The sequence below is a fragment of the Ascidiella aspersa genome, chromosome 4 (genome assembly GCF_963924565.1).
Source record: "Ascidiella aspersa chromosome 4, kaAscAspe10.2, whole genome shotgun sequence".
Classification (NCBI taxonomy): Eukaryota; Metazoa; Chordata; class Ascidiacea; order Phlebobranchia; family Ascidiidae; genus Ascidiella; species Ascidiella aspersa.
This window is the reverse complement of record NC_139450.1, coordinates 17,415,902-17,443,017: the sequence shown is the minus strand read 5'-3', so window position 1 is coordinate 17,443,017 and position 27,116 is coordinate 17,415,902. Positions and strand designations below refer to the sequence as shown.

At 36.4% G+C, this 27,116-nt stretch overlaps 1 protein-coding gene and 1 long non-coding RNA gene across 4 annotated transcripts; both read right to left on the bottom strand.

Moving 5' to 3' along the window:
• Positions 1-166: 166 nt before the first annotated feature.
• On the bottom strand, positions 167-11,844 carry LOC146148461 (uncharacterized). 3 transcript variants are annotated; one of them, XM_083387197.1, is made up of 14 exons: positions 10,975-11,844; positions 9,335-9,520; positions 9,097-9,209; positions 8,767-8,941; positions 8,397-8,530; positions 8,114-8,215; positions 7,735-7,905; positions 7,265-7,398; positions 4,484-4,637; positions 4,045-4,287; positions 3,756-3,819; positions 2,929-2,989; positions 2,721-2,835; positions 167-2,188 (listed from the first exon to the last, which is right to left on the bottom strand). In XM_083387197.1, the coding sequence occupies exons 1-14, from the start codon at positions 11,198-11,200 to the stop codon at positions 1,055-1,057; spliced, it is 3,012 nt and encodes a 1,003-aa protein (XP_083243323.1). In that variant the 5' UTR covers positions 11,201-11,844; the 3' UTR covers positions 167-1,054. The 3 variants fall into 3 exon arrangements, with proteins under 3 accessions (XP_083243323.1, XP_083243324.1, XP_083243325.1); XM_083387198.1 differs by having other exon boundaries at positions 9,335-9,508; XM_083387199.1 differs by having other exon boundaries at positions 9,335-9,503; positions 10,988-11,844.
• A 6,364-nt stretch (positions 11,845-18,208) lies between these two features.
• Positions 18,209-20,602, bottom strand: LOC146148460 (uncharacterized). Its single transcript, XR_014494800.1, has 5 exons — positions 20,508-20,602; positions 19,927-20,047; positions 19,745-19,820; positions 19,395-19,481; positions 18,209-18,465 (listed from the first exon to the last, which is right to left on the bottom strand). It is a non-coding gene; the product is annotated as an uncharacterized LOC146148460 (long non-coding RNA).
• Between the last annotated feature and the right edge of the window lie 6,514 nt (positions 20,603-27,116).

Sequence of the window (27,116 nt, the reverse complement as noted above, 5' to 3'; positions counted from 1 at the left end):
AGGTAATACCACCAAGAATATTTGGCTTTTATTGCTCCCTTTGCTAAAAAGGTTCCCGACCCCTGCACTATATTATCTGATGGGCTAATAATTTCGTGATCGAATTCGAGGTAAAAGTTAATTTATTCATCTTCAAAAAATATTTTAGCCACTTTTATTCACAAACCAACTTAGTGCTTGTACAAAGTCCCCACCTTGAAATTTGTATAGCAGTGTTTTGTTTTGTTTTTTATTTTACCCAAGCCAGCCAAAACACCACTAACCAGATAAATTACCATCTGAAAAAGGGCTTGACGAACTAGAATTCCAACAATGAATTATTGACGTATTTACTAGATTATGTTTTAACCAACATTTTTCAGCGCTAAATCAGGGCTGCGGAGTCGGAGTCGGACTCGGCACTCGACGGAGTCGGTTTGTTTTGCCGGAGTCGGACTCGGGACTCGGGACTCGAGTAAGACCTCGTAAAACTACCCGAGTTCCGATTCCGGCGTGCGCATGCGCAGTATCAAATTTAAAAACTGTTAAGGCGGCAAAATGTAAGTCGTAAAAGTGTAATAGCAAATGGTGAAATATTTTTAAACCATGTAATACGTGGGGATCAATTATGGCACCAATATGAGTGGATTGCAGAAAATCCACCTTAATTTAGTTGCGTAAATGGGTAAAATACAGGCTGTAGAGTCAGAGCTGGACTCGGGACTCGACAAAATCTTACATTTGGCCGGAGTCGGACTCGGGACTCGAGTGTATTTTTTTGGCCGGAGTCGGACTCGGGAGTTGGACTCGGGTTGTTTTTAACCGACTCCGCAGCCCTGCGCTAAATTTAATAAGCACATTTTTTTATTTCATTGTAAAAATGAAATCATATTGCGGTTTTTGTCGCTCTTTTTCAGGCGATCGGCTCACCGCTTAAATTTGAACTGGAGGTGTCATGGATGCTTGTGATCATGTATTTGCTTTTAGTTTTTTTTGCAGCAATTCCCTTTGTGAAAACTCGTTTAGGCGTAAACGTTAATACCTTGCACAAGTCGTTAAACAAAGAAGGTAGCTCTTAATAAAACGAGCGCCGTTGTGATTGCGAGCCAGAGATGCGAGGTGAAATGTGTTGATATTGGGTGCGCCTTCCAATTGTCGGTTTTTCGAACTGTTTTAACTTGCTTTTAGCGCCGGTTCTCGTCGCCTCCTGAATGTATAGCTCACAGTTGAGTATTAGTGCCTCCATTTTTTCTTTCAGGTTTTGTCCTCGAAATCGACTAACAGATAGCTTAAACAAGGCTTCAAGGAAACCTTCAAATGGTAAACCCGACGGCTGGTGCGTAACCGTAGTATTGTGACCGCGAGAAGAATCGTAGAACGGTGACGAACGATTGTGCGTATAGGCCTGCCACTGCCGCATGGTGTCAATAAAAAGTATGTCGATGGAAGGCATTGCTCCTTGCTCGCAAAGTCGACAGCGACGTGCCATGTTGCGAAAGGCAGTAGCGCCGATGCAAAGACTTGGCTTGATACCATTAAAGAATATGAACACTGCCGCTGCCCTGTTAAGAAGCATGACTTCGCGCATAGCAAATGACCGTCTTCGTTGGCCAGAACACTGGCCGGTTTGTATTTCGGCCGACCGTTTTATGTTAACGGACTTAACTTGGCTATCCACATCATCGCTTGATGTTGACATGGTTTCACAACAGTCATCGCAAACAAGTTCCTCTGTTTTTGTGACTGGATAAGCCGTTTGTTTGGTGTCAGTAGCCTGTCTTGTCTCAGTAAATTCAGCGAGCTGTAAGCTTCGCAAAATGTTATACTTTGCCCTTTCGTAAGCTGCGTTTTCTACATTGTTGAATGTAGAAACATGTAAATCGCATTCCAATTCTTGATTAAGTTGTTCGGGTGGTTGACCAGCTTCTTGGTGAGTCCCAATAAAAGCTTTGTACTCTTGTTGCGCATAATGCAGTCCCGGTCCGACGCCGTTAAGAAAACGGCCACAAGATCGGCACTTTGGAATTTTACGGAACAATACCATGTCGCTAAGATTATCTTCTTCAACACGTTTCTGGACTTTTTTGGGCGGTTGACCGTCTAGGTTCGGAAACCTGGAAGTTGCGTTATGACGCTGATGGAAAGTGGCTAATTTCGACTTCCTTGTGTGATCGATCATACGCCATTCGTCTGTGGAAATCGCATATTCCTGAAATAAAGTTTCAAGTAAAGGTGTAATTAAAATACCATAAGAAACTATTTATTTCTTGAAAGATAGTATGTTTAGGATAGATTGGCAAAACTATCATAAACGGACCAATTTGCTTTTACCTGTGTTTCAATGGGTAATTAAAATGTTTTTGCCTTACGAAAGTAATTTACCAAATCTTAAATCGATAAAATTTCAGTGTATACACAATAATCAAAATCAAATATAATTGAAAAATCAGATTGATAACATCAATTTTAATAAGAAAATAACAAATATACAATAATTAACACTAATAACCTTGTTAGTTAACAACCTCCTGCAGAAAAACCTGTGCTGAGTTTCGAAATCACGACCTCGACTATTGTTAGCCAGTGTAACGTCTGACATAAAAACCTCCACCACTTGCAAACATATACATGTCACATATATTCTAAGTTAAAAAAAAACTATGCAGAAAGACAACACTTGATTAAAAACCGAGTTTCTAAAACCCATGTGACATTGCTTGAGGAAAACCTTCTCTACTTACGTGTTTATACTTTACAACTGTAAAACGACTGTTCCGAGTGTTCCGTGTTACAGATCGATGTTGCCTGTAGGTTCTTTCAGAATATCGGCTCGTCAAAGGAGTATTCGAATTGCGTCTAAAACATAAGAAAACATATCGTTGTCAGGATGTGAAACATTGATATGCTACGCAAATGTTAAATGTGATTAATAACAGAAGTTCGGCTTGCCTGAAACCACTAATCGTAGTTCGTGCTGGCATTGATCTATTGGTCAGCGGTACGTCTGATTCTGCAAATTCAAAAAATAACATTAGTGAATTCTACATAATATTACCAAAATATGCCTTTTTTATTTTCATTGGTTACGGACCTATGCAACTGTCTCTTTAAACAAGGCTTAAACAACATACGGTTCTCGATGATTTCGCATGTTTCGTTATATTTTTTCTATCTTTATTCCGTGCGCACTTTAGTTTTGCGTATAATAGTAACAAACGGAAACATTGATAAGTAAAATGATAAGAACTCATTTTTTGTCGTCACAAAGTCATTTGCATTAACCGAAAAGTCACAAATGTTAAAAAGATAACAAAGAAAGCGCAACACTAACAAAAGGAGGACGTTTGGGACTTTTTATTTCCTCGAAAGACGATTTATTTATACTTAAAAATAGGACAAATCCTCTTAAAAGAGGGCATATAGTAGATCTGTACTCTAATAGTTTAGAGACAGATCAATGCAAGTGTTGGCAAACGTTAAAGCTAGCGAGTCATAAACAGCGGGCGGATCCAAATGAAGGGGGTCAATACTTAAGCCAATATGCCCCAAACTATATGTTGCCAAGTATACTATGTAAATACAGTTTTTTTATTATGATTTTGTTCGTGGAATTTCTGTTAATTTAGAAATGCTGCTATTTCGAGCAATATGCGTAATAATCTTCTTATGCATAATGCGCCAATTTAAATGGAAATTTTTGCCAATTTAGGTTTGCGACCCTTGTAGCACTTTTGACGTGCTTTTAACGTGCTTTCAACTGTGTTATAAATGAATACCTGGTTGATCGTAGCTGGAAAAACTTGGATAATGCTTTGGGCCGCCATGATGATCGATACGCCTCTGCAATTGTACAACAGTTTTTTTTAACTTAACATTGCACTTTTTTAATTGTTAATACGAAGTCATATAGTCGGTCGTGAACATAGGATTAAAAATTATTTATAAATGTTACTTCATACTTTATTCAGTTAGAAAATTTGTATGCCAATTAATTTTCTGCGAATAAACCATGTAATGAACTGTTCGTAACGTTAATAGAGTACAAAAATATAATATCTGTTATACCTGACACTTGGATTTTAAACTAATCTCTTGTATGCGTTTATCAAGATCCTCGATTTCGCTCATAATATCCAACTTTTGTTTTGAAACGCTTCCGTCACTTAGCGACATCTCTTGTTTGGTCGATCCGCTGGTTTCTTTTCGCTTCGGGGGATACACTCGCGATAGACACGACTTATCCATGTCGATTTCGCTCTCTCCATACGCAATCAGCCTTAAAGCATCTCGCAGCAGAGGTATTTTGATCTGCCACGAACAACATTACATCCAAGCGATATTTTTTTATTAGAGTAATTGCATAGTTATTATTTTGTAGCTATGCTAGATATGCGATTAAAGCCACTGTCGTGTAAAAAAATACTTTTCTAATGCTATTTAGTAGCAAAATAAGGAGGACAATCTGCAATCCAGCATCCTTGAGATAGTATAGTCGAGTAATCACCTGTTCATCAACTAGGCTTGTGACTGTTTCAGCCATTCCCTCCTCGTTTTCTTGATCCGCGTAAATACACATGCTGGGAGAGGAGTTTACCTCCAGTAGGTACGCGCGCATGTCTGAGGAAAGCAATACATCAAAGCCCAGGATTTGAAAGGATCTAAAATGGAGATACATGCTGTTGTTAGAAAATAGACTCAAAATGGAACTAATACACTATTTGAGATAAGTACACGAAGACTTCAAACCAAGCGATTCAATTTGATGGCAGTCGCATCGAGAATTTTTCGCCGTTTTTAACGCAGGATGAAATAATATTGAATAAAAATGCGATTCTTTACATTAATATAATCTTGTAAAAACCCACAGCATTCCTAGCAATTGTTTTTTTGTAAGTGGAATTGTTTTGATACGCCTTCACCTTATTCCAGTGGTCCCCTGGGAGAGACTCTGTAAGACGCAATAAATCACAAAAGGTCCGGTATCATTCTTTTAAATATTCCAATAACGATGTGGTGGATTACAACCAGCTGAAGCAAACGGTGTTTAAGTGGTACGATTTGCCAAAAGCTGCCGTTCTGCTGCCGTTCTGCGTAAACGCAACTTGAGTATTCTGAAACCCAGGATAGATGTCGTTCACACAAACTTTTTCAGGTGTACCCTGCCGGTGCTGGTATTGCGCTAACTTTAGCGCAGTTTAAGTTCAAGATAGGCGAGAGTTTTGTACAGTACATGAGATAATTTGCCTGGCGAAATTGGAAAGGAATTTGTGAAACTGGTTTGTTAAATGAGCGTATACCATAAAGTAAATTTGATTCGATAATTCCGATGAAAACACTCGTGACGTGCCCAAAGTAGCACATGTCAAAATCAAACGGCGCTAAAGTTAGCGCAGGTTACATCAGAGTTAATTCAGTTGTGTTTACGACATCTATTTTAGGAGGCTCAAGTTGAAAACACGCAACAACAAACAACCTAGAAATACTTATTGACATTTTCTCAGATTACGCGGCACACTTCCTATAGAATTACATAACTTGACAATCGCTCCTTTTTGTTTGTAAAAACGCATTTTTGATATAATGTACTTTTGGTTAGGCATGGCGTGTTTCTCCCCTGATTCCGTCTCTAAAAAGATCCAGATGGCAACACTGTACGCCACGGCTGTAGGTGTACGTGTTACTTCGCAAATATACATTTTTGTGAACAGTTCCTTTGTTCACCGAAAGCCATCTGAGATCGAATCTGTCGATCAATGATGCAAGCAGGGCATGCTAGAAAAACAAATAGCCTGCAGAGAGGTTCGAACTCACGACCTCCGGTCAAGCCGAGACCGTCGCTCTACCAACTGACGCAGGGTAAGATAGGAGCGAGTCGAGAAACAACCATTCGCCAATGTTGCTATATAGTGTTAGTACAGGCAACTTCACCTCACTTGGTCACAGTCGTTAACACACATATGTGTGTGCATCTTAGTGGCACGCGTTTGAACCCCACTGCAGGATAGTTGTTTTTCTCGCCTGCTCTGCTTGCACCATTAATCAATATTCGGCCATTCTTCGATGGATTTTCGGTGTACTATTTTACGGTGTAATGTTTCTTTTGCAAACTCTTAAAAGAAACACGTTCGTTGCTCGCCAAACAACATTTGACGAAGACTTAATTAGGCGAAGGCTATCGACAAGTAATTGGCTGACGGAACAAACGCTGAAACCGTACCACATGTCTACATATAAAGTAGTACAGTAATTGTTTCGCCACAGCCATAGACCTTTATCCAAACTTGCCACATGCGTACGTGTCGTACGATTAGGTGTACGGTAACACTTCGCGATAAAACGTATTAACAGATACAATATTGCTTAATAATAAATTTCAAAGCCAAAAAGGTCGAGTAGATCGACAGCATCTTGATTAAGACGTTTCGATACGAACTTGTATCATCTTCAGTTAGTGTGACTGAAAAGCAAATCAAAGCTTCACTTATAAAAGGCAGGACGCCAAGTTCGTATCGAAACGTCTTAATCAAGATGCTGTCGATCTACTCGACCTTTTTGGCTTTGAAATTTATTATTAAGCTACATTACAGATCTGTGCATAGTGTACCCAAGATACAATATTCTACATTAAACATCCCTTCTGGCGAGTAAATCAAAAAACGTGTCAGAAAAATGAGTTACAATACGTTATAAGAAAGGTCATAATTAAAATCACAAATTTTAGTTAACCGGCAAATTATATAAATAATGACCTTTGTGTAGTTGGGTTTTGCAATACTACTACATATAGTTAGAAAGTTATGCCCGTGAGGTGTCAGTAACGCGTTTTTACCACATCCCGTAAAAATTCGAATATATAACGCTCTGGTTGCATGATGTTGTTTTTGAAATTCATTTCCGCTTAAGGTAAACATTTGCTTCGTATACTGTCGTGGGTCGGGTCCTCCAAAACGATGTTACATTGATGAAGTACATTAGAGTTTCGAAGTGAAAAGTAGTGCTATAATACCGAAGCACGCACACAAATACCACACAGAATATTGCTTTTTAGGTATTTTTCTATGAAAAAATAGGTATTTTTCTATTGAGTTAAAATTGTTTTCTAGCAGACCTAAATAAAAAAAAACTATCGGGCTTGTATTAGGCACTGAACACGAGAGGGAATTTATTTAATGTATTAAAGGTGATGCCGTTTAAAAGAATACAAAAACATTTTTAGCATATAATGTTATTATATTAACACTATAGAACTTATTGTATGTCATAAAAAACAGCTCTATTTAACTACCTGACAAGCTTTGATTTATTGGTAATATGTTCCCAAATAGTAATGTCCGGAAGCATTGAAAGTACTGTCTTAACAACTAGATCATCAATTTGCTCTTCAATTTTGCCAACGTCATACCCCCGTTTCCTCAAAAGCTGCGAAATTTAAACTAAACGTTTGGACAAAATTTAATATAGTTTTTATCAAATGAATCAGATATGAGTGTAATACCTCTAAAAATAGAAACTGGTCTAAAACATAGTGAATAAAAATTAATTTGGTTATCAAGGACAATATATTGGTTCACATGTGTTGCAAATACTGCCTTTCTTACTTTACAAACAATACTGTACACTAAAGCAGTTTTTAACATAGATATTTTTATTACTTTTTGACTTAAAAAATTTACACAAAAATGTAATTTGTAACTATGGGAACGCAGTATTTCTGTTTCCATACAGTCGTTACGTTTGTGTGAGGACTAATCTTGCCTGTTTTACGCTCTTATAAGACCGTTTGGACCCAGTGCTTTCAGCGTTGGTATGAACGAAATCGTCGCTGTACTTGTTTAGGCTGTAATTTGTGAGATGCATAAATGTCTTGTAGATGTTCGAAGAATCCGGCTGCTCATATTCAACTGTGCATAGCCGTGCCAACCCATCCTTAGTAAAATATTTTCATTGCCTATTTTTAAACCGCCAGTCAAAGTTCGAAAGGTGAACATTCTTTAAAATAAAACATGAACATTACTTACAGAGACAGATTACTCATACGCCAAGATACGGTATATCTGATATTAAATATAATTACTATTTTCCGAAATAACTGTTTCGAACATGATTTTTACAGCCGGATTGAACTTTTACTTACTTTACATAAGTAAATCTCAATAGGTTTTAATCTGGCCACGACCACGTACAACCTCAGATCAAACTTGTAGCCATCAATAAGAAGCGGGTTTTCAATGTATTTCTGCAACAATAGCAATGTTACAAAAAGTAATTTTCGAAGAAAATTCAACAATGTTATTCTTGAACATATCCTTCGAACTACGAAACGGTTTATGCAAGTTTTTTTTTTTTTTTTTTTTTTTTATCTTTTTTTTTTTTTTTCGATGTATTTCTTGGTGAGAAATTATAAACTTCCAAAGAACCTGTATTATTGCAGGTTTCATTCCGACAGTTTCCTGGACGTCTCGTGGGTCGTTAACCAAGTAGATTCCTTCGCCTTGACTTCCCGTGTCGGGTTTTACTATGTAGGTACTAAGGTCTTTTCTTTTCTTGTATGCTGTTAATAATTTAATTACAAGCATGATAATATTTTAACAGTGTTTTAATAAAATATATAACTCCCATAAACTACACCGAAGAAAAAAAATATGTATTTATTTGAATAGAGGAATGTCTACAAAAGTAAATATTAGACAATTTTTTAAAAACAAAGAGATGCATATATATTTCTTTTTCACACATTCATCACAGAAAGCATGGCGTAAAATAATTATCTTTAGGCCTATTACTTACGCGATTGCGAGCGAGAATGCATCCCAGTTGGCTTAACTCTATTGGATTTGTTGCTCATGGTTACTTCGGCGAGGAATTGGTGATACTGTTCTGGCAGGAACCAGGTGGGCGGGTAGAAGTTAAATTCACCAGGAAAAAGCAAATTCATACGTTTCATGATCCTTGAAAGATGAACCTATAATTTAAAAATCCTTAAATTTTTTTTAAAATATTTAGGTCAAATCAGAACATTTCTCGTAAATGTTAGTTGTTTCTTCGAATAAAGTTATATATAGATAATGCAATTCTTTTTGTAATTATATTGACATCCCCTTCCACAAAAAAATTAACCTTCTGCGCTAGCTCAAACATTCCCGGAAGTTTGTTGACTGCATAAACTCCAGGCTTGTTGTAGGTATTTTCTTCGAACCCCAGTCCGTGCCAGTACAAATCGGCCGAAGCTCCTTGTCCAGTAAAAAATGTATTAAATTAACAAATGTGTGCTTTACATTTTTTTATGTTATTAAGGTTAAAATATATAAGTGCCATTGCTACCGGGTACATGCAAATAAACACAATAAAGACTAACCTGTCTTTATGCTTGCTTTGCACTCTCGCCACCTGAGCTGATGGATCACCGATGTGAGCGCGTCGTTGGAGGTTTTTGTTCCGGCAGTGTTAATCATAAACATCGGACGTAGTAATTTGCGTTTTCGCGTTCTACTCTCAAGGCTGACGTCGTTTTCCGATTCTTCCAACTCGCCTGTCGCACATACTGCAAAGTTTTTGTTATACAATTTACACCACGGTGTAGTAGGGGAAGGTTGCCTTAGATGGGGATGGCGCGATTAGGTCGACGTTACATTAGGTAGCGCCAATTCTTGAATTATTTTTTAAAGGAGCAAATGGTAGTCAGTATTTAAGCACAACAACATTTCAGTAGGCGGTCGGCGTTTTTACAACATATCAATCTAAAGAAAATAGGGGTGTTTTATTTGCTAGTTTTATTATTTTTATATCTATGTTACTTCGTATTGTTGAAGTTGCATAAAAGTAATTATTTACTAATATATGGGTATTTACCAGGCTTACTTATAGAAGTAAGTTTTTTTATATTATCTTGTACTTATAAACAGTCAGTATATCTTCTTTATATGGTGATGTAGGTTGCGTGAGATGGGGCAGGGCGTCCCCTATTTAAGGAATTATTTATTGCAACCCACAATTTGGGTCATTGTGACTGGGCTAGTTACATGTTACTCTATTTAACAGTGGTTCTTTATAACGTTGTGTTCGCAAATCCCTAGGCCAAAAAGATTTTCACCAAAACATTTTCAGGGGGTCAATTTATAGTAGTTGGATTTTTATATATTGCTATTTGTTAATATTATTAACACGACCTATCAGCAAATCAGTTAAGATTAAGGTTTAACTTTTTTAATAGCAGTTAATACTTGATTTAAAACAAAGTTAAAGTTCAAAAACCCATACAAACAAAACGACCAAATCCACACAAGATTTGGCCTAAGTCGTCTGTGTAGAGAGATATAAACACAGGCAGAATATTGAATATAATGTATTCAGTGTAAAAATATAGACACAGCACAACTAAGGTCCTACGACAGTCACTCTTTAGCACGCACGTTTCTAAAGGACACAACAACGTTTTTAAGATGATTTTATAATAAATTTAAAAAGCTAGAGGCACAGTTATAAGAGTATTTTAAACGTTAATGACAGAGGTATCAAGTAGGCATGGTTTTATTTAAAATAACTTTTAAATCTGAGAACTATAATCATTTGACAAAAAGTGTCCCATCACGGGCAACCTTCCCCTAACGTTATGCATGTAACTTGAACTTTTTTGTTTTATAGAAAAAAATGGTGTTAACTCTCGTTGAGAAGCACTGTGAACTTTAATTTTAACTAAAAACAGTATTTTCGTACACGAAAAGTTTAGATCGACACAACACTGCTTTTATAAAATGCCTATATATTAATTGATCGGATAGGCCCCGATACCTCCCTAGCATCGAAATACCAATACTGCCAGTCTACCACGTATCCAGTGTCCGGATCGGCTTTGTTTCGATAATATCGGCTTTGTTTCGATAATGGGATACCCCTTACAATAATTGTCATGCCACTTACACGGCCAACGTTAAACGGCTAAACGTTAAACGGCGCCAATATATTCAGTGCGACCAAGCGGCAGCCAAACGAAATCACCTTCAAATTCAGCCCCGTCTTTTTCACCAGGAACAGTGGTTTCTTTGTCGTTGCGCTCCGGCGTCATTATACTGACAGAAACTATTCCGTTTCTTCTTATTGTTGTTCCGTTGGCGATCGACTTTCCATTCGCAATCACAGTCCATTTTGCTTCACTATTCCTGTTTTTTCGCAGAATAGCGTTCTCGCCAAATATAGGACCCTGTACAACTTCGCCTGATGACATTCTGACTTTAGGAAAAACAGATAAACATTTTTCTAAAGTGTAGTCACAGCCAAGTTGTCTTGTTGGGCCCCAGTGGCACCAAATATGTTTACAAAAGATGTCATATACCGGCTAACTTCTAAAAGGCAATAGCTAACGGTGGTGAAATTAGAGTTTTTGTTTAGTAACAAAAAAGGGGTAACAAAAAATCAATCACGCGAGCACGAGCATCCAATACTCATTCTAAGGTTGATACACAAAACGCAAACAACTATCGGATTACCATTTAACACATACCTGGGTTGTCGTACCACTCGAAGGTGAATCGATACGGCAACAACCTTGCCTAACTACAAGACAGTACAAGACACTCTATCAACAGATTTGTTTCCTTTACATGTCGATCGACATGCAAAAAGTTTTTTTAGCTAATCTTTCTGGAACCATGTTTAAATATTGCACTATATGGTGACATCACACAGTTAACTCCAATGGGATTCCTAGTTTAAAAAGCGATTTAATTTTGTGTCTTTTTAAGCGGCTACAAAAGCTAGTCGTCTGAAAGCCCTTTGGATATGGCTTACAAGTGGCTTTCAAGGCTAAACAAACATGAACCACACCAGAATCGACGCGAAGTCTGTCTGTGATAAAAGCAAAATCCTGGACAGCGTTGACGTCAATCGAAATAAGCAACGGGCTATATCTAATGTTGTTCTTCAGGCCTACTTTTCGCAACAAAAACCATAATAGAAAAGTGATTGTAAATAGTTCGTTGTCAGCGTTTACTGCCCTGCATTAAGAGTACACGCACACGCACACGCACACATTTAAAACTTTAGACTACCTGTGAAACCAGTACTGCTATCTACAGCTTTTATTTGTTGAAATATAAAAAAATCACGATTTACTTTTAAATAATGCCTCCAAATACTGCCTTGGTAGAAATACTTGTCTCCATGTGTCAGTGCCACACTTACCTTTCAATACGACATATATACCCTTACGACATAGCAACCCTTTGTGATAGAACATTGAGAATACGCTTTTGTAAATGCGCACTATTGTCTTGGTGTTGTGGGACAAACAGAAGTAAAATAAAAGAACTTTTAACCTGCGCTTGAATGGAAGGTCTATATCAGGGGTGTTCAAATGATTTCTGCCATGATCCACCATAGTCAAACCTAACAACATGATGATCCACCAAATGCGAATAGTAAACATATTAGACACGCTTTAATTTTTATGGTGCTTTATTTATGTAAACGCGATAACTTAATAGTTAATCTTGTTTAGTATTTGTTAACCTTTCGAAGTGAGGGCCCTCGTGGCGAGCGAAGCGAGCGCGTTTTTTTTTAGGTATACCGGCATTCCTTTTTAAATTTCTTTCAAATTTTTATTACATTGCCGAAAATACAAAATGTTAAAAAATATATGTCCAATATTTTTTAATGCGTTTTCTATTAACGGTAGCGAAGCGCTGATCTAGTTCAAAAGGCCGCATCAAAACGTAAACAAGCCGGACGTAGAAAAATGATTCGCGCGAAGCGGAAAAATTTTTCGCACTTACGTAGTTAAAAAGTATTTGGAATGGACTCGTATCTAGTTTGTTAAAGAGGCGGCGGACCGAATGAATTACATTGGCGGGGCGCATCCGGCCCGCGGGCCGTAGGTTGCCGACACCTGTTTTAGACTTTAGGTCTTACAATAGCATCGAATTGGAGCTTTCTGTCGCTTACTGATATCCTCAAACGCTCACAAAGATTAGCATTTGGGAGTCTCGTTCTACGCTTGATTTTTTTAGAAAATTCATTAACACTGACAATTGGTATTCACATGAGACACTGTAGAAAGTTTATTTTTTAAGACTACATTAGAAGATCCGCACAAAACGCTGAAAAGATCCGGAACCGGATGGCGATTCGCCATTTGAACATGACCGGTCTATATTATGTAGTATATGGACTACGGAGTTACGCTGCTTTTTTGTGTATGTCTAGGGTAAACATTAAAACCATATACTCTTATGCCCACAAATAATAATAGACTGAATAACCGCAATTTCTGTCAAAATGGCGAGAGCAAAGATAAGTCAAGCTTTGGAGACACGTGGCAAAACATCAAAATAACAATGTAAAGTTAAAATTAGTTGTATATTGTTCAACGACCTGCAAATTCGTACTTATAGCCAAGTTTAGCTTGTTATAGTCGATAATTTGTTTGATCCTTTTCAAACCCACCACACAACATTGTTTTTTGGTTATTGCCCATGTTAACACAGTTTTAACAAAACAGGAAGTCCAAAAGTTGTAACTTTGCGAATGTCACATTGTTTTTACAAAACAGTAAGCTTACATGTTTTTACTTCTCAAAGAGTCGATTCATTTCAGATACCACACGAAATATTGCTTTTAAATTTTAGCAAAACATTGAGCTTATAATAATCGCAACCTTGCAAAGTCCTAACTTTTAAGCTTGACGAAACAGCGTCAATTGGCTAAGCTAAGCCTTTTTTTCTTTACCAAAAATATCTTTGGTCACACAGATATTTGCAAATATACAGTTTTTAATCAGCGGCTATAACACGCGACTTGAGCAAACACCAACATGGACGAACATGGCAAAACTTAATATGTTATAGTGATCATGTCCAATGTACATGTGGCTACAGCTCCATATTTTCTCATATTTTGTTTAACCACACAAAGTATTGTGTATATTGCAACGGTAATTACTTTACATCAATGTTTCCCAACCTTTTTTACACTAGTGCCTCCTTGGGCTCCACATACCCCCCCTCATCTTGCTTTACAGTTGAGTATTATTTTAATCGTTGTCTAACATTATACTGTATGCACTTTCGTTTCGATGAGGTGTCAGTCATATTTTAGGTTAGCTCAACAAAAAAGATTAATTTCTAATATACAATACATATATATATACATTATTTCACAAGGTTATGTTTTTACCAGGAAAAATTTAACTTTCTGCACCAAGACTTTAAATCAGGGGTCGGAGTCTATGTGGGCGACACAAAATGTAACTAAGAACTGTGTTATTAAAATGTTAAAACAAGTGTGAATCAGGCGGATTTTGCACTTCAAAACATGTTTAATTATATTTAAGGAGGCAGTAAAGTGTTGGCTTAAAGTACGAAAAAAAACGTTTTTTTGGTTTAAAATTCACACGTCGTCATCGAAACTACTAATGAAAAGTGTAATACAACTATTTCCAGGAAACGCGATCACCTTAATAGCTGATCTATTTCATTATTTGCTTCGATTTTTAAGTCGGGTTCACCTGGCGAGCGAAGCGAGCGCGATTTTTTTTTTTTGTTATACCTGCATTTCTTTTGAATTTCTTGCTAGTTTTTATTACATTGCTAAAAATAAAAAAAAATGTCAAAAAATCTATGTCCAATATTTTTTAATACGTTTTCCGTTTCTCCGCGACGCACTTGTCAGCCTTCCACGGCAACGGTAAAGAAGCGCTGATCTAGCTCAAAAGACAGTATCAAAACGTAAACAAACAGGACTTCAAACGTAAACAAACAGGAAGATCATTCGCACCAAGCGCGAAAAATTTTCGCTCTTACGTAGTTAAAATAGTCAAAAAATATTTAAAATGAACTCGTGTCTAGTTTGTCAAAGAGGCGGTGTGTCGGGGGCCGTAGGTTACCGACCCCTGCTTTAAATATTCAAACATTTTGCCGCATATAAAACGGTCAGAAGTTAACAATGGATGGGAAACTACTAGAAGTTCGCAGTACGAAAGTTGCCATTTAAGCCTAAATGTTACATAAAGTATTACAGTGCTGTTTGTTACTATTTTTATGTAAACTTTTTATAAAATTTTGCGGAAAGTACTTTTATGTAACACCCCTTATGGGCGTTCAGCAACCCCCAAAATAATAAGAAAAAAAACGCCCCCTTGTAACTCGCCAACGCCCACAAGGGGGTGGTCCGCCCACCTCTGATTTACACCGACGGGACAACGCCAGTAGTCATAGCATTTTTTTAATAATCTAAGTTTCAAACGACATAATGCTAAACCGGTCAATATCCTACAGTAGGGGTGGCCGACCACGCAAAATGTCTCTATCGTTTAATCTTAATGTAACGGTAATTGTATTGTAAGTTTACATCGCCGGGATAACGCCAGTAGTCATTTTTTAATTATTTTAAGTTTAAGGCAACATAGTAGGGCAACGTCGTTTGGTATTGATGAAATGTAATTATACGATATCAAATTTGGGCCGTTTGCAAAATTTATAAAAACTATTTGGCGATTAATGCCTGTCAAAGCACAGGATAATATATATTCGCTAATACTTATCAGAGATAAGCTGAAAAAGGACGCTAAGTCAGGCTTTCTTCCTTTTTTCCTCGCTAAAAACGTCGAGTTAGGGCAGGTGAATGTGCGCTAACACCCGGGAAAAAAGATCTTCTATTAGTATAGCACAGGGGCGGGCAACATACGGCCCGGATCCGGCCCGCGATAGGATTTTGAGCGGCCCGCAGACAGTTTCCGGTTTTACATGATAATGCGGCCCGCGGCCACAGTCTACCGCAATCCCCAATTACTTTCTGACTACGTCAAATAATAGTGATTGTTGTAGTTATTCTTTAGTTTTTGTTTTGGGTTAAAATTAGAGGACTTTAGCCATAACTTCGAAATAAGAACAACATCAACGTCACACAGTTCGGAAATAAAACTAACACACAGTACCGGTACGGAATAAGACCAAAATAGGATTAATATCAAATAGTCATATAATCGTCTAAATCGGAATAAGTCATAAACCCGTCGGAATAAGACCTAATTGACCGGAATTAGGCCTATAAAACATTTTACCTAACCCCAAACCTCACGTACATCACTAACTCCACTGATAATTTTCACCCTAACCCATTTTCTAACCCCACTCATTACCCACCAGCTACCAATAACCCCAAACAGGACCAGAAAATCAGGTGCCAAAACAGGGGCTTCAAACCAGGGCGCCCAAAATTTAAAACCAAAGCGGCCAATGCCATGGCCCCCATCGTCCCATACCTTCTCCACACAGTTTCAGGCGTGATTTTGGTCATAGAGGCCTTATTCCAAAGAATTTAGGACTTATTTCAACAGATTGGTGTCTTATTTAGACGATGTAGTTATTATTCTGTCGTAGATATTACTGCGTGTTTGGCTTTATTATGTCGTTGGTTTTAACCATGGTATTGTTGATTTTTCTGCTTTAGGTATTGTTGATTTTTATCTTATTGTGTGTTCCAAATTTAAATTTAGTGTTAACATCAATATTATTCCTTGGATTTTGCCGAGAAACGTAAAGTTTAACAAAGATTGGATGCCGAAGTACTTTTTCAAGTCAGCAATAAAAAAAATCAGTTGTTAACAGGGCAATAAAAGTGTTGCCGTTTTTAAAGAGTAGAACATTAGCAGCCATTATGCGACAAAACGCCATGGCAGTACAATTAATATATCGAAAAGGAATCCGGCCCGCCAAGTACTTCAGTTTCCCATATCAGGCCCGCCGATTGGAGAAGTTGCTCGCCCCTGGTATAGCAGGTGGTGAAAGGCGTGATTATAATTTAGCGTGGTCCCGCACAAGGAACTTAGAAAACTGCGCTGCTGATAGTCTAAACATGATTATATCCAAATAAATCACACATATTTAACCGTATTGATTTAGTTTTTCGCCTGAAGTTAACGATTACATACTAAGCGGTTTCGAGGCACGTGTCCGCTTTGCGTCTTGAAAGTTCGGTTTTGCTGGACGTTAATTTGCCTGATATTTTTTTATGACGTCATTACAATCACTATTTTATGACTTCATTATTGATAACCGTCAGACAGAAAATGGGGATATTTCCTAAGTTAAAATTTCGGGACCCCTTTTTTGATTTTCTGGATACGCCCCTGCGTAAGTAGCCTATATTTCCGGCTTAACGCAAACTAGAACACATCGGACGCAAATTAATTTCTTCCTGACTTGGTACATATATTTAGTTTCTGGTATTGTAAATTCAATGCACTTTTAACCTATCTTGCGCACACATTTCTGCAATATGTTCTCTGCTTTAAACAAATCTGGTTAACTATTTACCAGGGGTTCCCAAACCTTTTTACCACCTCGTACCACTTGGACGCTCTATATATACTGCCATGCGTACCACTTATCAACTGTCATTTCAATTTTTTATTTTACAATTAGCAATATTCAACGCTATTTGTAGCTTAAGCTATAAAACACTAGATGATATTAATCAAGAGCAATCGTTTGACATAACTAAGGCCTACTCACTGTCCCACAGCGTTGTACGACTTTTCAAAGCTACACTGTCATTCGATTAAACACCAAAATTAAACACCTGAAAGGGGCGAAATGTCAGCACGTTTAAAATTAAACATGTTTAAATTTCAGGTGTTTAGATGTTTTGCCGTTTATTCGGTCAGGTGTTTAGGGCTAGTATTCAGTGTTTCCAAATCAATTCCACAAAAATTTCATTGGGTAAACCATTTTATTACGCGAAAAAGGTGAAAAACAACACAAAAAGCTAAACACAGTGAAAGTTTCAAAAAATGTAAAACTTGGAAAAGAAAACTATACACTAAAAATTGAAGTGCTTATATTAAAAAGGAAAAGAAGTAGGATAACGGAAAACTTACATAATACACAAAATAACATGTTGGAAATGGATACAATGAAAGTGTTAATGCAAACAAAAATATATATGCAACAAAAAATAAAAAAGTAAATAAAAACAACAAAAAAGATATATATTTTTTAATATTTATAATTTCTATACTTGGCAAATTTTCACGGTGGGGTCTTTAGTGGGTTGTTTAAAATCATATTGAGTTATAGTATAAATATCGCTTGTTAAATACAATGAAGGTGTTTATGCAAACAAAATTGCGTATGTGATAAAAGTAAAAAACAGATAAAGAACATATTTTACAAAGTTGAACCCTTTTTTATAAAATTTATAATTGCTATGCTTGGCAAATTTTCAAGGTAGGGCCTTAAGTAGGTGGTTTAAAAACATATAAACACAGAGCAACTTAAAGTTAATTGATAACTTAAATCCTGTGCATATTAACGAGCTTGAATATCAATGAAATATAACTTAACAATTTGTTCAAAAGTGTTGTTCTTCCGCTAAGTCTAATTTAACAGCCATTCCATCCACTAATATACAAATGCAGAAATGCTGCTGTGATGTACAAAGGTTTGCCCAATAAAGGCCTTGAAGAGCTTTTCTTGACGAGTTGAGCATGGCTGCCTAGAAAATAAAATTTAGATCAACATAATATACTGCAATAATTAAATTATACACTGTCACTGAACAACTTTTTTTTTATTTGCCTAACATAGTAAAATTTTCAAGTTACCATCCAGAACCACTACATGTAATGTCATAAAAACATGTTTTAGTCTGTCACTAATCACCACAAAACATATTATTAAGACATGTACTAATTTGTAGCATTAGGAAATGTATAATAATTATTTATGTTACACTGTAACTCAAGGGCGGGCAACTTCTCTGGTTTGCGGGTCAGATATGGAAAAATGAAGTACTTGGCGGGCCGGATTAAGTACTGCTAAATCTTGCATGTTTTGTCGCATAATGGCGGCTAATGTTGTACTCTTTAAACACGGCCACACTTTCCTTGTACATTAAACATACTGATTGCTTCCCGAAGAATAAACTAAGTGCAGAACTTAGTAAACCGAAAATCAGTTTGTTTGGATTTTGAAGTTATAAGATAACAATATTTCGCTACTAAAATCATCATAAGTATAATGATTTTAGTTGCGAAATGTGGATCATTTAAGGCCGGAAACTGTCTACGGGCCGCTTAAAATCCCATATGTTGCTCCCGCCCCTGCTGTAACTGAATGACAGTGCAATGATTGCGAAACAAGTTCATTTTTATTGTAATTGATATCTTCATAACCGACTAAAATTTAAAAAAGGTTCACCCTACTTTGAAAACAAATTAAATCATTATTTCATACAAAAAGTTAATATGTGTGCCAGATTATTGTATTGGCCATTATGTGCTATTAAAATTTGTGCTTAAACTAGTAATACACAATTTAACCCCCAAAAGTTGCCCATTACTGGGACATTCAGACCAGACACTATACATAACACATAAATTAAATGTATTTTCCACAAATTTAAAAAAAATTGAGTTTGTTTACCTTGTGATCCATATTCTTTTGTTGATTTCCACTTGCACTTTGTCACATACTTTTATTTTCCCATCTTGCACTTTGCAGTTAAAATTGCTGGAAATAAATAACATTATGTAAACTATATAATTTATTAAAGGGCCAGTAGCATTCCAAAAGACTACAGATTAAATTTTACTGCTGGAACAATATGTAACATATTTTTTTACATATTCTATGATAAAAGGTTCTAAGCAAAAACTTATATATTAGCCAATTGCGAAAGGCAATAGTTTTCCTCGCTGGCCGCTACATATGAAATAAAAGCCAAATGCGAATAAATTATTTTCATGTAAAACATGTAAGTAAAATGTAATTACATTTTAACCTTAGTGATCGTCCGTGAAGTTGTTTTTGAAGTCGAAAAGAGCAATTTGTTTGCTGTCATTGATTTCCCTGAAACAAAGCAGTGTATTTAAGTATCTTTAATAATAATAAATTGTTAAAAGCATACTTGATTGTTTAACAGAAAAATTAAATTTCTATTTAAAAGCATACAAACCTTAAATGTTTCAGCTAAGTTAATCCTTTAATGTGTACAAAGTGTAAAGCCACGAATCATCATGAAATAGTATTTTACAACTTTCATTGCTTTTGGATATATGAATGAAATACCTATACTTCTGAAACAAAAACCCCAATTCAGTCACTTCGTTTTCCAAGACAAGGCTTTTGTAACATACATTTTAGATTCTAAACCTGACAGTCTTGCACAGCTAATAAAACATTATTACTACACATTTATCAAAAGTATATTAAAGTATATATGTCACCAGTATACACATTAGTATTTGTTTAACATAAATGTTAGTAACTCGAAAGCCAAATATACGCAAAACTGGCTTTAAAAGTAATGTATAACTTGTAAAAGTTCTAAGCATTTTCTCTGTTTGAGGTTTCAATATCCCGCGTTCGTCACAGGCCAGTGCGTTGTTCAGCGGACCGAATCAATTTCAAATTAACTATGACTTTATTTATTGAATGAAATTTATATGTACACAGAAAATTGTATTAAAACAAAACATAATTACTATTTTTAGTTAAAATATATCGTAAATCAAACACTTAATAAAGAATACTTACTGTTCGTCATATGTCAAACCAGATCTTGAAAAATATATAAGCTTTATTGCGATACAGCTTTCCCTAGAATAAATCCGTGCCGTAGATTGTTTTCATCGCGCGTTTTTTTTATTGCTGGCGCAATTTAAGTAGGTCATGGCGGCACAAGACCGCACAGCCTCGCTTTGTACTTTGGTACAAAGCTATAGGCAAGCTACATTAATGAAATCAAATATTGGATTAAATGACACGTTGAGCACACTAACCCGTATATTTATTATTTCCACATTTACAAAAATAAAATAATGCCAAATAGGCCGAACAGATGTTAAGTTAGGAAACCATGACTTAAGTCAGTTTGTTATTGTGATCTGTTGTGATCTGTCACGGTCATACATGCTAACTTGTTAAATATTTGACGAATCGATAGACGCAATCGCACATAAAACAACCGTTCAGTGCTTTAAGATAAAAATACCTCTCTCAACAACATATCATCACATCAACATAAATGGCTTAAGCTATAACTTTGCAAGAATGCATCGAATTAAACACGTCTAACAATCAACGTGTTAAAATATCAAGTGTTTAATCGTCAACATGTTTAAAATCGTTAATTGTGCTTAAAATATCCCAATATTCGTTGTTAAACACGTCAAAATATCAGGTGTTTAGCATAAAATCGTTCAGGTGTTTAGAATTTAAACATCAAAATTCAAATTAAACACAAAGGTGTTTAAATTAGGTGTTTAAGTGTTTAGAATTTAAACGTGCTTAGACCGTTTTGGTGTTTAAATTTAAACACCGTTCTGACAGTGTACTGTGCTCCTTGTTGACAATTGACATGACCTGTATTTTGAAGATCGTAATGGTATGAAACAACGGGAATAGTTACGTAATAATAGGAATAGGCTTCGGGAATTTTTTTTGTAAACAAACCAGATAAACAAAATATAAAGTTGTGAATCCAGGTTTTAGTGAAAAAAAAACGAAAGCTATTCGCGTACCACTAGTGATACGCGTACCACAGGTTGGGAACCCCTGCATTAGACAAAAAGTAAAATTTGCCTTTTGCGCACTTACATAATTCTCAAACTAAAAACTAAAAAATCTTAATATTTTTTGCCACAACACTTGTAGCATTTCGCATTGGCCATCTTTTCGTTGATGTTGATAGCTAAACAGTATGAACAAATCAAGACCGCTTTGACGATTATGACGTAATACATGGTTTGCTGTAAATGACTTTGTAAATGACAGCCGATCTTAATAAATTGGTCAATTTAACCCAAATAATCGGATATTTTGTCGCGCGACCGCTTTGTTGCCATATCCTTAAACGTATTTAAACCCGACATACAAGTTTCTTGGAAAATAATATTTTTACGACATGCCCCATACAAAAAACATTGATCTGCCGCGGGGCCCAACCAACTCAGCATAAAAAGAATCTTGCGCACTACAAAAAATATTTGCGCAGCAGAAATTTTTCTTAGAGGGGACACTGCTCACAACCAATCAAAAAAAGCTGCAACCCCGCAGTAGTTAATTTAGTGATAAACCAAACATATTAAGTACCTGACAACAAATGTTTATACGGTGCAACAGCGCGAAAAATAATGGAAAAATAATGCACATAGGCTATAACAGCAAAATACTCTAGCAAAGCTAGCAGTTCAGGTCAGACACAATAAACAGATCTTAAAAGATATATTTATATATTAAGATCTGTTTATTGTGCTTGACCTGAATTCCTATTTGCTAGAGCAGTGGTTCTCAAACTTTTTTTAAAAAATTACGCAACGGTCCCCCAGTAATTTATTTAATTGCTCACGGTCCCTTAAAAATGCACACAAAATAATAATGGTATTAAGAGACGGGTGCACTTGCTTTTTTGCTATCAGCTCGGCTATGTTGACCTCTGACCAGTCTAACGAATCACTTTATTTGAGTGAAGCAATCACGAACAGTTTCAAAACCATGACCGTACAGTCCACATTGCCAGCGCAGCAAGCTGTAAAAACGTAATTAACGGACTATGACGTCACAATGGACAATTCAACTTGAAGCTTACAATAACGTGAATAAACAATTAATAATAATCAACATGGTTTGGTGAAGTAAGTTGCCTGAAATTTTATTGCACAAAAAAATTCTTCATTAGGAGCCACGTGTTAATTTCGTGTTGGGTGCTTTGCGGTCCCAAAAAATTGTCTCGCGGACCCCAGTTTGAGAACCACTGTGCTAGAGTATTTTGCTGTTTCTGATCAGGAATTAAGGTCGACATTTATCTTGCAAGGGTCAAGGTGATTTCCATTATTCACATATCAGTGCAACACATAGGCTATATTACAAAAAAACTTTTTTTTATTACTCAGATGTTTCAATATTAAGCTGCTTGTTTTTAATGCTTCATAGGACTTTGGTCATAAACATGTTTCTATTAAAAAATTATTCTAGGGAATAGGCTACCTAAGTTTATTGATCAACAGTGCTAGTGGCGCAACTCATACTAAACCCATTCCGGAACTTTATAAACTGGTTTTAAAGTAACCATGGTCGAAGCAGACCTAAACCAAAACGTTTGAATTGCTTCAAACCAAACAACAACTATTCACAAAACCTTAACCCCGAACCGAATCTGAACAGCAACTCTAAAAACGCTCCGACTCCTTGGTCAATACATAAATAGTAGGCCTATACAACAAAGGCAATTTTGTTCATTGTTTTTGCATTTAGGCCTACTTAGTTGAAATAAGAAAATGGCATAGTTTGCGACATACTCCGGCCGAGTTTGCAACAGACCCAGGCTTCCTAGATTAGTTTTTTTACGCCGAATTCTAGAAATCTGGGTCTTTTAATATTGGCTGACGTCAGAAAATTCATTTGTATTTTGGGCCTTTTTGTTTTTTAGTAAAGGTTATAAATAAAACTAATTGAAATGCTAGTTTTATTATGACGTAAGTCTTTTCAAATTTGACTTGTTTAAAACAGGGTGTCGGACTGTTGGACTTTTCCGGTTCAGGTTTGTTCGGGTTTAAGGATTTTTTTGAAATCCAGTTCAGTTCCGGTTTCGGTTTCGAGCAATTTAAAAGTTGCGGTTCAGCTTCGGTTCGATCATTGTTATTTTAAAACCGGCTGATAAAGTTCCGGTTCGGAAACAATTTAAGTTGCGTTAAGATTAAAAATGTGGGTCCATATATGTATAGAGAATAATCTTTGAATTGTAAGTCATTTAAGCTAAGTTTCGTGACGTATTAAAAAGCCAGCAATTCATCATTGAAATATATAAAAAAAAAAAAATAAACGTTTTATTTAATCAATATTTATATTTTTATCATAAAATTTCAAACATGGCGTAACTTAACTCAGTAAAATACAAGTTGTGACGTCATGCTGGAGAGAACTATTTTGTTTACAGGTTCGGGTTCGGTTAAGCAGTGGTTCTCATCAACCGGGGTTCCGCGGCACTCTGGGGTGCCATTTCTAATTAAGGGTGCCGAGATATAGGCTATTTGATAATCTTTAAGAATCAATCTAATTTTTGCTCAACTCTTACGCCTTTTTATGTAAGATTAGGGTGGAATAAATCAAAATTATAACATGCTACGCTATGTAGAGTTGATGTGTGTTGTTCCAGTTCCGTTTATTGTGAAATTCTAGTGAATTATCTACGTAAAAATCTTGTATGGGTGCCGCAATATATTTATTCCGCGAGCCATAAAAGGTTGAACCACTGGGTTAATGTTGATGTTTTTTCAAATTATTCGGCAAAAAAAATGGACCCAAAACCACTTTATTAAGTTCCGGTTCGACTCCCTGGTTTAAAATACTGCAAAACGCTCATGTTGTCACAGTACACAGGTTTGAAAGTCTTTTTATTGTCATGCAAGGCAACCAATAGTAATATTCATTGCCCTCAAACCTATGTGTTTTGAATCTAAACAATTATGTAATATTTTTTTAGCTTTATTTTTCGCACGGTTGCTTTTAGGCTAATAGGCCTACCACGTGTCCTCTTTTAGGAGGATTTGCTTTTTTTCTCAAGAAAAGTAAATGGTCCTCCGAGGACGCTCAAAAATGCCCAAATGCCCTCTTTTTTTCGCATTTCGAGTTAGTTGCTTATACTTTTTACAAGACTTTTAGGCGAGACGTTGTATCTATTTCCAAAAAATTATTGTAGCCATGAAAGATGCTGAATTGCTGGTTTTCCAACAAATTGCCCTACCAGGCTACAAGCCCCAACTTCTTGATTGTTATTGCAAACATTGCGCTAGAAAAATTGCTACCGAACCTCACATGTAAAAAGGCCCATTGTTAGAGCAAAGCTGTGTGATGATTTACCTTTCTTCGTAGCCGCCAACAGCAAAACCATCGCGCTCGCAACAAATAGATCAATATTTGCGCTCCGGCAACACCAAATTTCCTATCGAAAATTAATCCGAGAATCCCTAAACAACCAAACATCCCGAAAATCAGCATAAAACATCACTATTAAACTTAAATGTAACAGTTCTACTTTCGTTTTACTTGCCGGCAAAAACAGGAGGTCTTCTTTTTGGGTGCGGAAAATATGGTAGCCCTATATATTTTAATGACAATTTTAATTTGGCAACCCTGAACAAACTCTATTCAATATTTTTGTTTTTTGTCTCTTAAAAATACTTTGCTGTCATCAATAAAACTATAACACAAATTAGTTGGCCGAACAAAGTATCATTGCTGTCGCTGTGCTTCTATTATATAAAAAAAATGAAAAGAATAGTTTCATTTGTGGGAATTACCCAATGTTTAACCTAAAGTCAATCAAGTATTGCCTTATTGCCCGAAATCCCGTCAGTAACTCATTTGGCGTTAAATAAAGCTGGTATATTGAATTTACAATGAAAATAGCCGTTTTTGGAGTATACATATAAGTTTAATGGTGAAAATAACGGCCCAAATAGACGTAAAAAAGCGATATGCTTTATTGGTCAAACGTTTCGGCAAATGCTCGCTCATGCCATCATCAATGATAAGAAGGCCACATCAGTTACACCCGTTTATATACCCTTTAGTCGCATGAAGGAATGATAAAAAGGTGCGAAACAAGCGTCGCAAAAACGATAGATAAAAAGGTGCATAGAAGCGAGGTGGGCGCTGGTCTAGAATCCTACCACAGTTCTAAAATCAACGCACAAAATTTGAGTTAGGATGCGGGTTAGCGTTTGGGTGTGGGTGGGTCAAGTAATATTATATTCCTAATTTAATAATAATACTTGACCCACCTTAACCCAAACGCTAACCTGTGCCCTAACCCAAATGTTGTTTCGTTGTGGTAGGATTCTAGACCAGCGCCGCGAGGTGTATGCCACCTGCCCAGGTTGGAAAGTTTGTGCCCCGCGCAGTAGCACTTTCAGCCGCGGTCACAGCGGCGCATTTTATAGAAAATGTGTTCAGCCGCGCAAATCTGACTCGAGCAAATGCGCAAAACTTCAGCCGCACAAACTTCTGTATGAAACTTAACTAGCACAAAAAAAATTGCCGCATACTGAAGTTGCATAACATTTTTTAACGCTAGTCTATAAGACGTATATAATATAATGCATCACATAGAATCCCCTGCGAAACGCTAAAAACGCACAGTTCGGCGTTTTGGTCACGCATCAGTGGACAACGGTCACATGTATAGTGACGTCAAATTAGGCAATATGGAGTAATATTGCATATTAAATGCTACACTATCAAACTTTTTAAATATTTACCTGCGCACTGCGCCCGCACACCAACCAAAAATTGCGCAGTGATTCAAGTATTCTATGAACGCTGTAAGTTTAATATAAATTCGAAATTTACAACTTTCGGTAGCCTGATGGTTTATTTTCAGCCGCGCAAGTTCAAGTCGAAATTTTATTTTCAGCCGCGCATTTTTTCAGCTTCAAAACATCTCCCCCGCGTAATATCCAAAGTTTCCAATCTGGCCACCTGCGAGTATGCGTCTGACGAAACAGATGCAGAGACCATTGTCATTTCGGCGAAATAATTTTTTATATATATTTTTTTTTTGCAACTACATACAATATATTTACAAGCAAAGAAACAATAGTAGGACAGTACGTCACATCAAAAATAGACAATAAGTTAATTAGGTATTAAACAAATACAGAGGAACCAACTTAGAATCAAAGTTTAATTCCGGTTTATAGCGTTGAATGCAAATTGGTTCCAGTAACATTAGTTGATAGCGGTCCCTTGCTGTTCCAAGCACTTCCAGGTTTTTAAAGGTTGTTGTTAGCCTGAAGGTGTTGACACACCTCGGACGTTTCGCTTTGTTGGTGTTCATAAACTCGCATTCCAAGGTTTCGCCTGGTTTCCCCCATCCCATTAAACTTATGAACAGATCCGTATATATTGTTTCAAAAAAATATATATATATATATGAAAGAATTTTGGCAAAAATCTTCGGCGGCTATTATTGTATAAAGTCAGGGCAGCGCACAGGCTTTAAAATGACTCAAATTCGAATCCATCTCAAAAAACAAGGTTAAACGAAATCCAGTTTAGTTTCTACCAGTTGTTAACCTTCTATTTTTGATAAATGTACCTTTAAAGGTTGAATTCACTGCTTCATACAAATCATGGCTAAAATTT